The 18694-nt window shown below is 42.5% G+C and overlaps 1 protein-coding gene and 1 pseudogene across 1 annotated transcript; one reads left to right on the top strand and one right to left on the bottom strand.

Annotated features, from left to right (window-relative positions):
* Positions 1-354: 354 nt before the first annotated feature.
* On the bottom strand, positions 355-7457 carry LOC106576805 (tubulin--tyrosine ligase). The gene is made up of 7 exons (XM_014154235.2): positions 6753-7457; positions 6042-6120; positions 5678-5910; positions 5287-5422; positions 4833-5102; positions 4490-4633; positions 355-3848 (listed from the first exon to the last, which is right to left on the bottom strand). Exons 1-7 carry the CDS (start codon positions 6919-6921, stop codon positions 3641-3643), a joined length of 1239 nt encoding a protein of 412 aa, XP_014009710.1. The 5' UTR covers positions 6922-7457; the 3' UTR covers positions 355-3640.
* A 5604-nt stretch (positions 7458-13061) lies between these two features.
* On the top strand, positions 13062-16284 carry LOC106576806 (fidgetin-like protein 1; annotated as a pseudogene).
* The last annotated feature ends 2410 nt before the right edge of the window (positions 16285-18694 follow it).

The raw sequence follows: 18694 nt of genomic DNA, 5'->3' as shown, positions 1-18694 counted from the left end.
GCATCCAACATCTGGTCAGGGGAACTTGACCAACATGTCTGTCATTAACTGACAGATTGCTACCATTTCTGGTTAGCTGATACTTAAAATACCAATCCAGGCATTGTAAGCTTTGGCAAAGGAAGGCACCAACAGAGTAGTTATTTACAATGCAAGGACATTTGTAGATCTGTCAATCTCGACTCACCCTTTGTGTTGGTCTATTGCAGAGTCATCCTGACTGCCATTCAGTTGGATAAAGTCAATGCTGGCAATCATTTACAACATCTATGATTTTCTTTCATGTCATACCTAGTGTACATCCCTGGGTCTTATATCAGTTTACGGCACAAGAGAAGTCAGGAGACTCAGATCAACGATACATGACATTTTATTCTCCATGATAATGTGACAGTTTTCATGCAAAAGTTTGATAAACATTAGCTAAAAGAAACATAGGCATTCATCTGACTAAACGCAGTACAGTTAAATCATGTTGACTGGAGAGGTTAACATTTCAATGTGCCAATGTTGCCGTTGTGTCAACCGATTTATTTATTCTTGTCTGCCTTGGTTTAGTGAAAATGTTTGATAATGATTGATTTATTGTTGCAATCTATAACTTCTTTGTCTCCCATGGCCATGATACACTCAAAGGAAGTTACAGATTGCACTTTAAAGGACTTGAAATACATAAAACCCACAGATTTCATAGCTGGGGAAGTAATACTGGGGGGGATTGATTTTAACATACAAACACGTTTTCATTGATAAGAAATAATTCATAACCTACCGAGCAGGTAATTAAAAATGGGAAACGTTCAGTGCAAAGAAACTCTGCATGAGGAAAACCAGACCTTACAAAAGACTGAACACAAAAGATTGAACAATTAAACAGTCACACAGACACATATGCCAAATAGCAATAGGCAAATTTACATCTTTACACTCAAACAAATGAAAGGTGCATTTATATGCAGGAGGTCTATTGCTTCTTCCAAACATCAAGAGGCAATTCCCACTAAGGCACCCCTTCCCTTTGATGGAAAGACATTTCCCCAATTTGTATAATAATACTGATCATTTCCTTTGGTTGTTTTCCCAAGCAATGTGTTGAATAATACAGTTGAGGTCTTTTTTATTTTGCAAAACAATCTAGAAACAAACACCTTTTTTTGCCCCTCTGATATACAAACTAACCGAACGTTTAACCACAAATAGATTATAATTCATAAACATTGTATGCTTTGACCATGTGCATATCAAAAAGATACTATTCAAGCAGTCATTCACACCATACTTCATAGCAATCTTTAAACATAAAAAAAAAGACAGTGATTAAATGTCTCAATGTTGTCCCTTAAGTAGTGTTTCACTCAAAACATGAACTAAAATATTTGAAAATGTGTGATAATGAAGAAAAGAGTTGGTGGTTAAGGGACTAACTCATACTTAAAACAAAGTTTAACATAGGACAAGGTAACTTAATCTATGGGATAACTGTGGGTGATAGTCAGGTCCCGTGGGACCAGTACGGAGAAAAAAAATGTATGCATTCACTACTGTAAGTCGCTCTGGATAAGAGCGTCTGCTAAATGACTACAATGTAATGTAAATGTATAATGCTACAAAGCATCTGTAAACTGAATGTGGTCAGGTGTTCTACATTGAATATCACAGTGTAAACGCAGAAACAGACAAGGGCAGGGAAAACAACTTTCTAGCAAGCAGGTATCACAACTCCACTTATCATGGAAGCTGTGTTAAAAACCTAAAAACGACAATGTTGGTAGTCTAAAACCACTTTAAAAATAAATACACTTAAAGCTGAGATCAGGCGCATTTGTTATTGTTTTGAAGGAGCATCCAGCATTTTTTATTTTAAATCACACAGTACTGCTGTTCTATCGCGCATGCAATGATGTCCGAGGGGGGAGAAAAAAAAAACAGTGTTGTTTGAAGTAACGTCTGTTGTAAGATTGCAAATGGACGTGGCAGTTTCACTGCTATGGATTGCTGCTTTAAAAATGTTTAAAAAAACTTGCATTGACATCAAGTCAATTCTGGGGTTGAAGCTACTACGTTTAATTCAAGTTCACTACATGTTTTAAGTAAGCAAGCAAAAACTAACAAGAAACACATTTTCTTTGAGCTAGCATCACTAATACACGCACTAAACAAACATTTCTGCAAAAGTAATTGGTGAGGAACTACGCAAATCTATTTCAAAACATCTGGTGTCAAAATGCAATGCAGTTCTTGACAAACAGGTATGTGTCATGGACCTATTGGGAAGGTAAACAAAAAGGTATGAAAGAGACCATTTTAAAGGAAGTGCTTGGTTAAGAACTCTCAGTATTAGAGGCAAAAGGGGAGAGTAGGCCTACTTGCATTAGGACATAAGACACTAACACACGCATCCACACCAACATGCAGTCCCTCTTAAAATGACAAACAAACTGATCTACAGCTGTAGCGGAGATCCCCTGTGCGTAACTGTGTACAGTGTCCGTGGATTCATAAATTCCTTGTCAATATATTCCATCTGTATATGTTTATCGTCTATATTCCGTTTACTGTGGCAGCACCATTTCACCAAATCAAATTCCAAGTAGGCCTATATGTAAATGTACTTGGGAGAATAAAGGTGACCGATTCAAATTCAAACAGTTTCACTGGCAGAACCATAGCAGGTTCAAAATAGTTTGGAAAGTTGCAAATCTAGTCTCAGTTGGACAGGGAAGGTTTCTCTAGTCCTTCAACAAATGCTCTTTGTCGACAGAGAAAAATAAGTAATCTGTCTACGAATCTTCTCTTATACAAGGGGTGAATTAACACCACTGACTAAATTAACTTGGGAAAGAAAAGGTCTCGTAAATCGAAGAGCTAAAACTACACGGCATGCGCAGAATAATAGCTATCAAATAGCTATAATACAATTTACATAGCAATAAAATAGAAACTGGATGCATCCCATTTTCTGCTATAATACTTTAAAAAAAAATGCAGTACACAAAACTCTGGGGCTTTGTGAATAACCATGATATGAAACAAAGATGTAGGAATGCTAACTTTTGTGGATAAATCCAAATAAAAAAATTAAATAAAAAAATAGTCTACACCGCGCATACACACACACTTGCCTGACGGACAATACACTGGCTCACGTAACACACACAGTAGCAGAAATGCTATGCTAAATCGTCAGGTTGCATCTTTAAGTGGGTATGGGTGGCGATGTAAGGCACTAAAGTCTGTATAATAAGTAAAGCATCCCCTCCATCTTCAGAGGTCGTCCAGACACAGTCTAGGGGAGCCTCAGTGGCAGCACTGGAACACAAGGGCTTCTCTCATTGCTCTGGGACCCCCAAACCTGTCATCAGTCTGTCGCCCATTCATCATCATCACCCACCCAAACATTCACCAAGTCTCCACATTCATACCCTGCATGTCTGCCCAGGTTTCCCTCTGAAATGCCCTTCCACTGTGGTGTATGAGAGAGGAATATCTGGTAGCACATACGAGAAGGTACCCACATTCAATCTTCAGTCAATCAAACAAGAACCAATGAGGTGGCAAGCTTCCTGACCTGTGGGACCTCTCAGAAAAGTCTAGAAGTGAAGAGCAGAGGGTGGAACTTCTGAAGCAGGGGGGGGGCGACTTACAATCGGGTGAATGGGCCCACGTGGAGAGGTCCTCTCAGTTTCGGAGAGGAACAGGAGGATGAGGTGAGAGTAGAAAATGAGGGGGAGGAAGAGTAGGGAGCAGGGGAGGAGGAAGATGATCGTGGTTCGGAATCGTTGTTCAGTGTGAAGACACTGGAGATGGCTACGTCCACGATACCTTGGCATAGCTCCGGGTAGAGTTTCCTAGAGGAGGCAGAGTTAACAGCGCAATTAATAAGATGCCATGCCAGTTAAATCAGACTGAGATTATATAGGGAGGATTGAATGATCTCGAGTCCAGAAACTTTATCTAGCATGGAAAATCAATTCAAAGGACAATTTTACACTCAAGCGCATTTAGATTCACCGGGAAGTCAGATCTTAAAATGAAACATTCATTAAATCCTAACATGAAAGGCTATTAAAGCCTTCTAAGCCTTGAACAATGGAACAAACATTTAAAAAGGAATTAACATTTCAGCCCAAACTTGTTGGCGTGAATGAACAAACAACTGCCGGTCAGTCTGAGTAGAGCACACGCCATGCACAGGTCTCAAATCAGTTAAATCACATTGTCTCACACGGTAATTTGGGAGTGAGGCCCTTTACTCTGAATTCTAAATTAAATTGGAAAAATAACAAAAAGGGGGAGGTGAGATGTAGACCCTTTGGTGAAAATAAGAGTTCAACAAATATTCTATGAATAAAATGTAATGAATAACAGTATAACAGACGTAAAGAGAGGATGAACCAACCCGAGTGCAGGCAAGAGGAAGGGGATAAACAGGGACAAGAGACCTGCCATGTTTATGACCACTGGGAGAAGAAAATAAAATAGGACTGACTGTGCGCAGGCCGGAGCTCCATTGATCTCTATCAGCCACACCTTGAAGCTCTCGTCCACCATGAAGTCAAAGCCGAAGAGCTGGAAGCTCTGATAGGACAGGTGCTTAGTGCTGATGGCTGGCTCAATGCATGTCAGACAGCTCCTAGGAGACCAGACAGAACAACCATTGTCAGGAGTCTAAGTAGAGTATAGCAAATACCTATAAATAACTATTTGTAGAACTACGCAATGTTAAGGGAAAGGCCATGTTTTCAAGGTCATTGAACAAAACTGTATTTTTCCCCCCATCTCCTTCAACGAAGTAAACACAAACAGCAGAGCACCGGAGGAGAAGTAGCTACCTTATAATCTGCTTTATCTGAGGTAAAATGTTGGTCTCCAGCACTATGTTGTGGGTGCTCAGCAGGTACTGACGGAACTCGTCGAAGAACATCTCGTTGCCCTCCTCGTAGCGGCCATAGTTCTGTGAGAGCTCTTTCTGGATGCAGTGGTTGGTCAGGTGGCTGGTCACGTCCTGGAAGTTGGAGCTGTCGTAGGGCTCCGAGGCCGTCCGCAGCACACCCTCCCGGTAAAGGTAGATGTTGTACTGATGGTCCACGAGCACCCAGCTCCTAAGAACACAACAGCAAACCCACAGAGTCAGAGATTACTGGGAAAAACACCAGCGATGACATTTCTTATTTTGCTGTTCCTCAGACAGCCTGAATTGTGTATTATAAGCCTATATGGTATTTGTTGGTAATAAACACACACTAGATGTACTATCACTCAAAGGTATTAGTATCAGCTGCTTACCTGATGTCAAATTTACGGTTTCCAGGTTGCAACAGTAGTGGTCTTTCTAGGTACTTCTGAATGACATGAACCTGCCCTTGATTATCAATGAACTCCAGCAATTGATTTGCATCGTGGGATATCAAAATTCCAGCACCTGGAACAAGAAAACCAACCCAAGCCTCATCTTTGTATACAATCCTTAGAATATATATTTTGCCAACAGTGTTTGTAACTCCCTGGGTAGTCAAAGGAAACTTCCAAAAACATGAGGCATGCATTATCTTAAAAAGAGAGCTTCTTTAGGCAGCAATACTATAACCCCCCCCCCCCATAATACCCAATGACTACAGAATCTAGCAGTACCAGCTGTTAGTAGAAATATGAGCCTTTAGACATGACTGTTTTGTACCTTTTGCTCCAGCAGATGACTTGGCGATCCACACTGTTCCCTCTCCGCTTTCCTTCCTTGAGTGATAAGAGGCCAGGAAAACTTCTCTTTCATCCGTCTTGGGGTTACTTTTCAGGTGGCTTATGCCATTCTTTGCAGGCGCAATGGGAGTGTTGAGGTTAGTAGGATAGATGATGTACGATTCAGGCAACCAGTTGCCGGGATCTGGAAGCTCCGGGCTAGTCTTGATTAACCTGCACAATGTAAAGTAAGAGGATATTGATGATATTTACAGTGTCAGCATGATTTAGTGAAAATTACACTATCAGAGTGAAAATTATTACACTGGAACCCTTTCAACTCGTCAAGGTTTGAAAATGCCTACTTGACTAAAGATGCTTTGCGGCACAACTTGTCTGCTCCTCTGTAATAATTCACCAGTTGCATCAGTCCAGGCTCATGACCTGTGGAGGATAAACAAACGCATGCAGAAAAAAGGGATGAAAAAGTTATTACAATAGGGCGGTGTAAACACAAGAAATCATTTAGCAATCACTTAGGTCCTTCTCCCTCTCCAAGGTCAAACACGGCATTTCAGTGTGTCCAATATAGCCTACTTGTGGCATCTTCTGACCTATCCACTGAGGATATGATTCAGTGACCAAGGATGCATGTGGATACAGTGATATCACCAAAATGTGGTTATAATTTTGTAACAAAGTAGCAATAGACTATAGGCTGCAGGATAATCAAGGCCAAACTCTTGATCATAAACTGAGACAGGGGTGGGCCACAAATGAATAATTCTGAAAAATGATCAGTACTATAAGGGAGTAACTTTGTTTTCACTTTTGCATAATGTAGATGTCCTGGTTTGACTCCCAAGGAGACTGGGCGCATTGCAGTGAGTGCCAGATTAGCACTTGTGATGTGTATCAGCCTATGGGCCTCCATCAGAGGTCTACATCAGCTGTTTCATGCGACACAATTCATGGGTTTAGCTTGAGGGTGAGAACAAGAATGCTGACACTGTAACAAAAGGAATTCAATGCAATGTAAGACCATTTACTGCGTATGCCAAAAGTGTTACTCTTACCAAGCCGTCCAAATGGCAGTCTGTTCCGTTCGCCCAACATCAAATTGAATCGGGGATTATCCTTTTTCAGTCTCTTCCATTGTCCAGTAGCGACGAGAATTTTGGAAACTTCAGCATAAATAGTACTGTTGTCGTCTCGTGCGACAAATGTATACATGGGTGAATTCATAATACCACAATATTATATGTGCAACAAAAAAAAACGATTTGTTTTCAAGCTCCGATGTAGCTAGTTGATTTAGCAGACAGGCTGGCAAGCGCTATCTCGCGGACGGCTGTGGCTGTAGCATGATGATGAGGCAGCCATGTCCAGATTCTGAAAAAAGTGAATGTCTTTCACGATGACAAAAGTCCTACTACATGCTGCATTACTCTGGTCTACATTTCACTCATGTTTCCCCAGATTAGGGTGTGACTACTTGGTCACACGTCTGGTCGAGATCCTCTCTGGGCTTGCTAACTAGCTAGCTAGCTTAGCTGTGAAAGCAATAAATTGCTGTCGATTACTCTGGTAGCTGGATATTTTTTTTCATATTTTTTTGTTTGACTGGTTAACTGTGTAAACTGCTACTTTGCTAAGATTTTATCTGTTTAATTTGAGGACAAATCGACCAAAGAGAAGAAATCCAAAATGTTCTGTTGCAGATCAACGGTTCTTTTATTCTTAGCCCACAGCTGTCATCCATCATCTGTCGTCACATGGAACGTGGATAAACATGACCTGCAATGGATTGTGGTTATTGTAGTCTTTCTATTCTGGTACCTCACTTGAGGTTATCAGATTAAATAAATACATTCTGCAGTGCAAAAAGCAATAAGGTAAATGTTCATTTCTATTTCAATTTGTGTATAACGGAAATATTGATGTACTGTATATCCCAGAAAGCATATAATATATTTTAAAGGGTAATGGCAGAGATTTAAGGGTCAGACGTTTTGGTAGAGAAACATTTGTTTTTGGTCAAGGAGAAACCTCTGTTTGATTGTTTGAAATTGATTCAGATGTAAACCCTGAACAAATGTATAGATTGAATGTATCTCGTTCACTTGAGAGCATGGGCCTAATAATGGTCAGTTGAACTTGCCTCCTATTCAATACCCAGCAGATTATATTAATTAAATAATGAGACATAACATTATAAAGTTAAATGCAATGCAGAGCAATGTCCGGGGTCCAACCCTGTTTGGACATACAGTACCAGTCAAAAGTTTGGACACACCTACTCATTCAAGTGTTTTTCTTTGTTTTTACTATTTTCTAAATTGTAGAATAATAGTGAAGACATCAAAACTATGAAATAACACATGGAATCATATAGTAGCCAAAAAAGTGTTAAACAAATGAAAATATAGCCACCCTTTGCCTTGATGACAGCTTTGCACACTCTTCTCTCTACCAGCTTCAGGAATGCTTTTCCAACAGTCTTGAAGCAATTCCCACATATGCTGAGCACTTGTTGGCTGCTTTTCCTTCACTCTGCAGTCCAACTCATCCCAAACCATCTCAATTAGATTGAGGTTGGGTGATTGTGGAGGCCAGGTCATCTGATGCGACGCCGTCACTCTCCTTCTAGGTCGAAAAGCCCTTACACAGCCTGGAGGTGTGTTGTGGGTCATTGTCCTGTTGAAAAACAAATGACAGTCCTACTAAGCGCAAACCAGATGGGATAGTGTATCGCTGCAGAAAGTTGTTGTAGCCATGGTTAAGTGTGCCTTGAATTCTAAATAAATCACTGACAGTGTCACCAGCCAAGCACCCCTGCACTATCACATCCTCCATGCTTCACAGTGGGAACCACACCTACTACTGTATGCGTCTCTCAAAGACACAGCGGAACCAAACATTTCTAATTTGGACTCATCAGACCAAAGGACAGATTTCCACCGGTCTAATGTCCATTGCTCGTGTTTCTTGGCCCAAGCAAGTCTCTTCCTCTTATCGGTGTCCTTTAGTAGTGGTTTCTTTGCAGCAATTCGACCATGATGGCTGCAATTTCTGAAGCTGGTAACTCTAATGAACTTATCCTCGGCAGCAGAGGTAACTCTGGGTCTTCCTTTCTTGTGGTGGTCCTCATGAGAGCCAGTTTCATCATAGCGCTTGATGGTTGCGACTGCACTTGAACAAATTTTCAAAGTTCTTGAAATGTTACGCCTTGACTGACCTTCATTTCTTAAAGTAATGATGGACTGTCATTTGTCTTTGCTTATTTGAGCTGTTCTTGCCATAATATGGACTTGGTCTTTTACCAAATAGGGCTGTCTTCTGTATACCACCCCTACCTTGTCACAACACAACTGATTGGCTCAAATGCATTAAGAAGGAAAGAAATTCCCCAAATTAACTTTTAAGAAGGCACACATCTTAATTGAAATGCATTCCAGGTGACTACCTCATGAAGCTGGTTGAGAGAATCCCAAGAGCTTGCATAGCTGTCATCAAGGCAAAGGGTGACTACTCTGAAGAATCTCAAATATATTTTGATTTGTTTAACACTTTTTTGCTTACTACATGATTCCACTTGTGTTATTTCATAGTTTTGATGTCTTCACTATTATTCTACAATGTAGAAAATAGTGAAAATAAAGAAAAACCCTTGAATGAGTAGGTGTGTCCAAACTTTTGACTGGTACTGTATATAGACTTGACTGACTAGACTGGACTGGAGTATACTTGACTGGACTAATTGGCCTGGACTGACTGGACTTGAACTGAACTTATTGGACTGGATTTTCTGTACTGGCCAAGACTATCCCTAATTAAACTGAACATATTTTCATTCCCAAAGTACAGTAGCAGTTTTCTGGTATTAGCTATATCTTCACCACCAGATGGCATCATGCACTTGCATTGAGAGGGGAGGGCTCAGGGTTATGCCCAGTTCAAATTGTACCCTAGACTATAGTGCCTTAACTCTCCTACACAAGTGTTCACAGGAGGTGTAAACATAAGTCCCATCTAGCCCTCCGCATAGCTACATAGATCTACAAATCCCTGCTTGGTTGAGAAACGAGCGTTGCGTAGGAGTGACGTCACCTGACGTATGCCAAGCTTATGGTTATGTTGCAGCAATTCGAACCAGCGACCTTTATGTTACTGGCCAAACACTCTTAACTGCTAGGCTACCTGCCTCAGCAGGAACAAATCACAGAGAATAGCTGTGTTGGTGGCAGCTGCAGAGATGTACTTTAGTGTAGAAGATTTTACTGCAGAAGAGTTACAAGCTGTGTTGAGTGATAGATAGTGTCCTGTCCTCCCAGGCTGCCGGCCTGGTGTAGGATCAGTTAGGGCCAAGTAGTGGAATAGTGGTGAGGTTTTTAATTGGTGTAGGGTTAGTTGGTAGGGCTATTTTGTTACGAAGTGTAATGAACTCACAGTCCAGAAGAGTAGCTGGAAACACACTGCTATGTTAGTGGATGATGCCCAACAGTCTGTGGATGTCAGTCAGTTGAGAGATCCTGAAATACTAATCGTGAAGAAAGTTGATTTTGTTGTGTTTATTGCTCAGGTGATTAATTGTACAGGACAAATTACCAAGAAAATCTAAGAAACTGGAAATCATTGTGAAAGTGGCTAAAAGGTTATTTGATCTCCAAGATTTCACAGCTGAAACATTGCAGAGAATACTGTCTTTTTTATTTCATTTATTTCACCTTTATTTAACCAGGTAGGCTAGTTGAGAACAAGTTCTCATTTACAACTACGACCTGGCCAAGATAAAGCAAAGCAGTTCGACACATACAACAACACAGAGTTACACATGGAATAAACAAACATACAGTCAATAATACAGTACAAAAAAAGTAAGTATATATACAGTGTGTGCAAATGAGGTAAGATATGGGAGGTAAGGCAATAAAATAGGCCATAGTGGCGAGGTAATTATGATATAGCAATTAAACACTGGAGTGATAGATGTGCAGAAGATGAATGTGCAAGTAGAGATACTGGGGTGCAAAGGAGCAAAATAAATACAGTATGGGGATGAGGTAGTTGGATGGGCTATTTACAGATGGGCTATGTACAGGTGTAATGATCTGTGATCTGCTCTGACAGCTAGTGAGGGAGATAATACTCTCCAGCTTCAGCGATTTTGCAGTTCGTTCCAGTCATTGGCAGCAAAGAACTGGAAGGAAAGGCGACCAAAGGAGGAATTGGCTTTGGGGTTGACCAGTGAAATATACCTGCTGGAGCGCGTGCTGCTATGGTGACCAGTGAAATGAGATAAGGCGGGGCTTTACCTAGCAAAGACTTGTAGATGACCTGGAGCCAGTGGGTTTGGCGACGAGTATGAAGCGAGGGCCAGCCAACGAGAGCATACAGGTCGCAGTGGTGGGTAGTATATGGGGCTTTGGTGACAAAATGGATGGCACTGTGATAGAGTGCATCCAATTTGTTGAATAGAGTGTTGGAGGCTATTTTGTAAATGACATCGCCGAAGTCGAGGATCGGTAGGATAGTCAGTTTTGAGGGTATGTTTGGCAGCATGAGTGAAGGATGCTTTGTTGCGAAATAGGAAGCCAATTCCAGATTTAATTTTCTGAAGATGCTTCCCCCTCTCAGGCCCCAGAGCCTGTTGAGGGATCTGAGTACATTTTACTAAGTGAAAGAGTACATTGACTTTTGTTTAGTTTTATTTATTAATTATTATTATTTTTATATTTTATTTTCGTTAAATTATTTTACCCCACCCAGTAGGTGGTGGCAATACACCTTTTTGGATGTGGTCTGCCAATAAAACCATGTAAAACCAAGTTTTATTTCATATTTAACTAGGCAAGTCAGTTAAGAACAAAATCTTGTTTACAATGACGGCCTACACCGGTCAAACCCTGGACGACGCTGGGCCAATTGTGTGCCGCCCTATGGGACTCCCAATCACGGCCGGTTGTGATACAGCCTGGATTCAAACCAGGGCATCTGTAGTGACACCTCTAGCACTGAGATGCAGTGCCTTAGACTGCTGCGCCACTCAGGAGCCCCAAGGTATATTGGGGGGAGTCATCACTGGGGTTACAATATCTATGTCCATAGATGATATTAAAGAAAATGTGAAGGGAGGCAGAGTGATTGAGGCCAAAGGTTGATCAGTAGGAAAGAGGGTCAAAGAAGTGAAAGCTTATCAGGGATGCTGAGGTTTGAGGAAGTTTTCCTGGAAAAGTACAGATAGGATTTCTTAGTTTCAATGTTAGAGAATTTGTCCCATATGCACTGCAATGTTTTAGATGCCAAAACATGGGACATGTAGCTGCTCATTGTAAAGGAAAGAAAAGGTGTGCCAAGTGTTGAGGGGAACATGATTACGGTGAATGTTGAAGCAATGTGAAGGTTAAGTGCTGTAATTGTGGGGGATGACAGGTGCAGAGAGACGCTAGAGAGGCTCAGAGATATAGGATCAGTCATGATGATATATGCAGAGGCTGTAAGACAGATTGGTAGAACTACAGCGCGGACTGATGGAGCTTATAAGGATGTTCCTGTGGTAAGTGGACTTACTGTTGGGGCTGGTGCTTCTGATGGTCCTGGCATGGTTTCGAGGCCGGGTTCAGAAATCTTGCGCTCATGAATGTGTGGTGTCAAAGGACCCTTTGATAATAAATAAAGTTGACTTCATAGCTTTTATTGGTAAGGTTATCAATAAGATTTGGGTTGTGGAAAGCAGAAATGCCAGGTTGAAGGTTATTGTGGAGACGGCAAAAGTGATATTGGGGGTAACAGATGTTACTGTTGATATGGTTGTTGACATGCTGAACAAGGTTGGAGTTTTTCAGCATGATATAGATCAAGTTTAATGGGGTTAGGGGGTTGGGGAGTTGGTAGGGATTTATTTGGTTTAGAAATGTCTTTTCCTGGCAGTATGTGTGGCGCAGCGGTCTAAGGCACTGCATCTCAGTGCAAGAGGTGTCACTACAGTCCCTGGTTTGAATCCAGGCTGTATCACATCCGGCCATGATTGGGAGTCCGATAGGGCGGCGCACAATTGGCCCAGCGTTGTCTGGGTTTGGCTGGGGTAGGCTGTCATTGTAAATAAAACATTTTTTAACTGACTTCCCTAGTTAAATAAAGGTTAAATAAAAATAATATATTTAAAAAAAAAATAGTATAGAATTGGGCAGAATACATTCCAGCACAGTAGGTGGCAGCATGCACATTAAAGTTTGTTTGCGGTCCGCCATGATATCGTTGAAGAAGAAGACGATTTAAAAAAAATAATAATAAAAAAAATGTACAAATTAAAAAATGAATAAGGAGAAGAAGAAGAAAGGTCACCTGACGTACCCCAAAAAAATAACATAGGGGTGAGTTCAAAGAGTTGGCGCGGGAATCATTTTTGTATTTCCAGCTGCGAATGTGATATTGATATAACCACTTTTCCATGGTGCAAAAAAGTTATGCTCTCTATTTTCCAAGCTACAACTGTTTATTACTTATCTGTGGTAAATCGAGATATGTCTAACACGACAGTTACAGTAGGTTAGTAGCTAAGTCAACTAGCTAACTTGGCTCTTGCTATCTTAGCCGGTACTACAGTAGTTAGCTAAACAGTCTAGGAACAGTGAGCTAACGTTAGCTAACAATGGAGCCCTGGTCCCATGGCATTGGCACTTTTAAATCAGCGCCAAAGCTCGAATTTCGCTGGTTCAGGGGAAACCCGGGCTAGCGCATCCCTCTTTCCCGAGAAAATGAGCATCCTAAATGTAAATTGTGTTCCAAGTCGTTTTGTTTCAGTCGCGCAGCATTTATCCAGGCGTTGTTATGAGAGTATGCGCAGCGCGAGTGAAAAATGACAACCTGGAACACAAATGACAACAGTAATTTAGGGGACACATAGCTAGTTTCTGCCACAGGCTGGAGCCAATGCTAAGGGGTACATATTTGACACTACGTTATATTTCACTTATCGGTATTGTAACGACCCTGGGTTTATAAGCGCGGATATCCACTCTGCCGCTCGAACATACTTTTGCGGCACATTCGATAGCGCGCTGGATTTCGGGCTAGAAGGTCGAGGGTTCGAGACCTGCTCCCTGATGTTTCATTACAGTATATTCATAATCCCAATATGTCATAGCTGGCTATGTAATTTTAGCTACTTGTAAGTCTAGACATGACTTACATTGAATAAGTGAAGTTATAATGTGGTGATCCCTTCAACACATTTTTTTTTAAAGGCTCATGGAATTTATAAAATGTGTGTGTGTTATTGTTTGCTTGGCTGCTTCTTGGGTCATGCATTTTTAATGACTCCTGTCCCCCATTCCTCAAACAGGCGGGAGCACGCCAGGCATGAGTGGTGCACACCTGGGCGAGTGGCAGAGGAGGTCCTTTGACATTTCATCTGGCACCTGCACACCTGAACAGACGGCAGACGCCTATCGGGTGCACATCCTTGCCATACAATATGCATGGGCGAGCGCCCAGCTCTCTCAGGCCGGCACGGGCAGCCTGCTCAGGACCTACTCGGAGCGCTATGCTGCAGTGCTGGACTCGGAAGAACCTCGCACGGGGCTTAACAACTATGCAGAGAGCGTACTGAACCTGGCCCGCAGTCAGAGGAACCACAGCGACAAATGGGAATAGTCTCTGACAACTGCGGGTGTGCTGGAGCTGCCGTGCGTGCGGAAGATGCTTCGGGCTGGGACAGGGGGTGGAAAGTCCCTTGTGGCACCTGCAGATGTTAACATCTTCGTTGGACAAGAGAGCAGAGGCAGCTCCCTGTCTCTTCCTTCCACTGGACTCGAAGCTGCAGAGACTCCATTCAAAGCAATCGGGACCCCCATCATGGCCCAAGCCTTTCAGCATTTTACATAGTGCTACAGCAGAAAGACCAAGAGGCGCTCAGGGAGTCCCCAGCTACCCCCATTCCTCTGCTGGCCCCTCGGCACGGGCCCAGTCTCTGTTTTGCCAGCACTCCTCAGCTCCAACACAACCAAACCCAGCCCCTACAGGTCACCAGTCTGTCTTAAACTCTAACACCTCCAAGAGGAAGACGTTATACAACTCTGGTGGAGAGAATGGCAGAGGGAGGGCATCTGGAGGACAGGCAAGGCAAGACCCATGCTGTGGTGACACAAACGTCAAAACGGCAAGGGAGCAGTTTATTGTTGATCAGCAGAAAAAACACCCCCACCAGTCCCAGAGAGCCCAGCAGCCCCCTGCGATGGCAGCTGCCATCGGGGGTGCCACTACGAAGTCACTGGGGGCCAACAGGCCACGGGGGACATTTTCCAAATTTGTGTCCACCATGCCGAGGCCGGAGGACAAAGAGAGTGGTGTCGGTAGCAGCAATGCTCAGGAGACTCAGCCAGTCGACGAGCGTCTGAAAAACTTTGAGCCCAAGATCATCGAGCTGATCATCAGTGAAATTATGGACGATGGACCGCCCGTAGCCTGGGACGACATCGCTTGCCTGGAGTTTGCAAAGGCCACGATCAAGGAGATTGTGGTGTGGCCTATGCTCCGGCCTGACATCTTCACTGGCCTCCGTGGTCCACCCAAAGGCATCCTCCTATTTGGGGGCCCCGGGCACAGGAAAAACTCTGATTGGGAAGTGCATCGCTTGCCAGTCAGGGGCCACCTTCTTCAGCATCAGTGCCTCATCTCTCACCTCGAAGTGGGTGGGGGAGGGAGAGAAAATGGTTAGAGCACTCTTCGCCATCGCCCGCTGCCATCAGCCAGCTGTTATCTTCATCGACGAGATTGACTCTCTTCTGTCCCAGCGTACGGACGGGGGGCACAACTCATCCCGACAGATAAAGACAGAGTTCCTGGTTCAGCTGGACGGGGCGGCCACATCAGCCGACAACCGCGTCCTGGTGGTGGGGGCCACCAACCGCCCTCAGGAGATAGACGAAGCGGCCCGGCGCCGCCTTGCCAAGCGCCTCTACATCCCCCGCCCCGAGGCAGCTGCCCGACGACAGATAGTCTCTCACCTCATGGCCCGCAAGAAGAGCCAGCTGGGAGAGGACGAGCTGGAGACAGTGGTCACAGGGACGGAGGGCTTTTCTGGGGCTGATATGACGGGGCTGTGTCGGGAGGCAGCACTTGGCCCCATCCGGAGCATCCAGCTCCGTGACATTGCCACCATCACCCCCGACCAGGTGCGGCCCATCCTCCACATTGACTTCCAGGAGGCCCTGAGGACAGTAAGGCCCAGCGTCTCAGCCAAAGACCTGGAGCTCTATGAGGAGTGGAACAAGACTTTTGGTTGTGGTCGTTGATCTGGGCAGCAGTATAGACTCACATTACAAATATCAGCCTATATTTAACATTTACTGCTGTTGGGGATATATTTAATTTGTTTTGTTCAGTAAATGACCTTGCATTTAAATGTTAGTTTTCCTGCGACAGACTACCATAAGATTTTAATATTCTTTCTAAATGTTAACTTGATTTTTCCACTTACTGATCATTGGCACAGTATATTTATTCACAAATATAGGTTATTTGTTTTTCTACACTTGGATTCACTAAATAAGATGTTGGTGTAAGTAATATGTTCTTAATAAAGTTGCTGAATGTTTTCTATGGTAATGCATTGCAAACAGGTTTTCCTTTGTACACAGAGAGGAAATGTGGCAAAGCGTTTTTCTGAGGATGGGTTATGGGGCCATGTGGCAATATGTTCCCTTTTCACTCCATTCACTACCTGTTCATCCAAAGTAGATGAATATAGGCCTACATCAGCTATCAGTTTCTCATCAACTCGGTTTGTTAAAGGTCCAATGCAGCTGTTTTTCTCTATCAAATAATTTCTGGGTAAAAATGAAGTACCTTACTGTGATTTGTTTTCAATTAAAATGGTAAAAAAGAAATAAAAATAGCTTATCAAATAGCAATTTAAAGAAATTATTTAGCCAGGACTGTCAGGGAGTGGTCTGAGTGGGGAGGGGAGAACTAGCTGTTATTGGCAGAGAGGTTTGAAACTCTTATTGGTCTATTTACTGTGTTTTATATATATATATATCCACACTAAGGGGTTGGAGTAATACTGTGAAAATTATGATAATTGCCCCTTTAGTGTAAAGGCTGTTTGAGAAGACCGCCTGAAATTTGAGCCTGGTTTGGTGCAGTTTTGGCCTGCCTGGCGACATCACCAGGCGGTATAAGATAAAGGTGCACTATGCAGAAATCGCCTCGCCATTTGCTGGTTGTAAAAATTCTAATACTTTGCCTAATTTCAGTTCGTGACAAAACAAGCAAGTATAGTGTAGAGAATTGTTGTACCATCTAAACCGCTGTGACAATATTTTTGGTTTTGGAAAAAATATTTATTTTCAGCTGTTTAAAGCTGGTGTACAAAACTGAAAGTAAAAGACGCAGAAACAAAACTTAAGAATGAGAGGCATAGAAATGTAACACATAGAACATATCTACCGCTTCTTAGACTTGCTTTCAATGAGAAGGACAGATCTATAACGCATATTTCTATGTGAATCTGGTCGGTCGCCCAAAAAGTTACATATTGCAGCTTTAATAGACCAATAACAAAGAGTGTTTCAAACCTCTACCAATAGCAGCTAGTTTTCAGGTTACCGATCCCTCCCATTAGGCTCATGCAATTAGGCTTCTCACTCAGACAACTCCCAGACAGACCTAGCTAAATTCTTGCTTAAGAAATTGGTCCATACTAAAGCATTTTTTCCCCCTTTTTTGACCATTTTCATTGTAAAAAAAAAGAACAGTAAGGTAGCGGCTGCAAGGGGCCTTTAACTAATGGATGTGCCAACCATGTCTGGGGAAGTTGGTTAACGCTGAGAGTGTCCTGGTCTCATGGTAAGGCTTGCCCACAGATCTGCCTTCTGCCTCTCTTCCTGCCACAGTGACCATGTGCTATTAAGCTGGTACTTGACAAAACAGGAAAACTGTAATTTAATGTTTGTGTAAGAATCCATATTTGAATGATCCCAAAACAAGTACTTTAGGTATCCTGCTGACCTCACAAAGCTATTTAGTCAGGTTTCACCAAATGCAAGACTGTCCTCTCCTTAAAGCCACAACTTTTTTCCTTCTCTGCCAATTCTTGGTCCTCCAGATGCAGAAGGAGTCAACAGAGATTTTGAATGTAGTTGATCTCCTTTTAAGTTGAACGCCTTTCTGGACATAGACTGCCGCTGGTCGAGAAGTAGACGATTATAGATTGTGCACACATGAAATGAAATTGTAATGTAATTTTCATGAAACAATCTTTGAAAAACTGGAAGACCATGAAAAAAAGTATTTCATGTATTTTTCATCTTTTTGTCAAGTCGCTGATTAATATTTCAGAGTTCTGGGGTTGGCTTCAGTATTGAAACTTTGTAAAATTAGCCAGCAATGCAAGTACTGAGCATATCCCAGAGGGCTGGTGGAAGCTTGTCAGAACAGCGGGGCTCCCCGCAGCTGGACCGGGCCAGATGCACAGAATTCCTCTGGCGCATGCGGATCCAGCCACTTGACACCAAGAATAATGTAATCTTCTACCATCTTGTATCTTTAACACCTTATGTTATATGTCTAGGAATGTTGGGTTGAGTTTTGGCTTTGAATTGAAGTTGAACAGTACTAGGCTACAAAGGAAAATGACCCCTGTCAAGAGGATATAAGATGATACACTGCAGATAAATATTTCCTATGTATTATTTTAGTTGCTGACTGCCAAATAGGCCCATACATCCATGTTTCACAGTATTATGCCCTATCATTTGTCCCAGTTTGAGCTATGATCACGGTCGCCCACTGTCTGCGCATGTAATCTAAACCTGTGAGGACCCGTATGACATTTGCAGTCCATGGATAAACGCCTTTCCAACAATTCCTAAGATGAACAGATATGACTTGTGGGCATGTTAAATTGTGATGCTTTTTTCCATTATCTTTTTCTCTGGACATAATATGGCATGGTCAAACAGGATCCTACCTAATGGAATAGTTCACTGATTCTTAAATGGTAGAGTAGGCCTAT

This window comes from Salmo salar, chromosome ssa18 (genome assembly GCF_905237065.1).
Source record: "Salmo salar chromosome ssa18, Ssal_v3.1, whole genome shotgun sequence".
In the NCBI taxonomy this organism is placed as follows: domain Eukaryota; kingdom Metazoa; phylum Chordata; class Actinopteri; order Salmoniformes; family Salmonidae; genus Salmo; species Salmo salar.
This window is presented reverse-complemented; position numbering and strand designations above follow the sequence as displayed.

Excerpts from the sequence above, each read along its gene's own strand:
- LOC106576805 (XM_014154235.2), bottom strand. The coding sequence starts at position 6,921 with ATGAATTCACCCATGTATACATTTGTCGCACGAGACGACAACAGTACT. Across the intron at positions 5,423-5,677 it reads GTCATCTGCTGGAGCAAAAG|GTGCTGGAATTTTGATATCC; the intron begins GTACAAAACAGT and ends TTCTTGTTCCAG. Across the intron at positions 4,634-4,832 it reads CAGATAAAGCAGATTATAAG|GAGCTGTCTGACATGCATTG; the intron begins GTAGCTACTTCT and ends CTGGTCTCCTAG.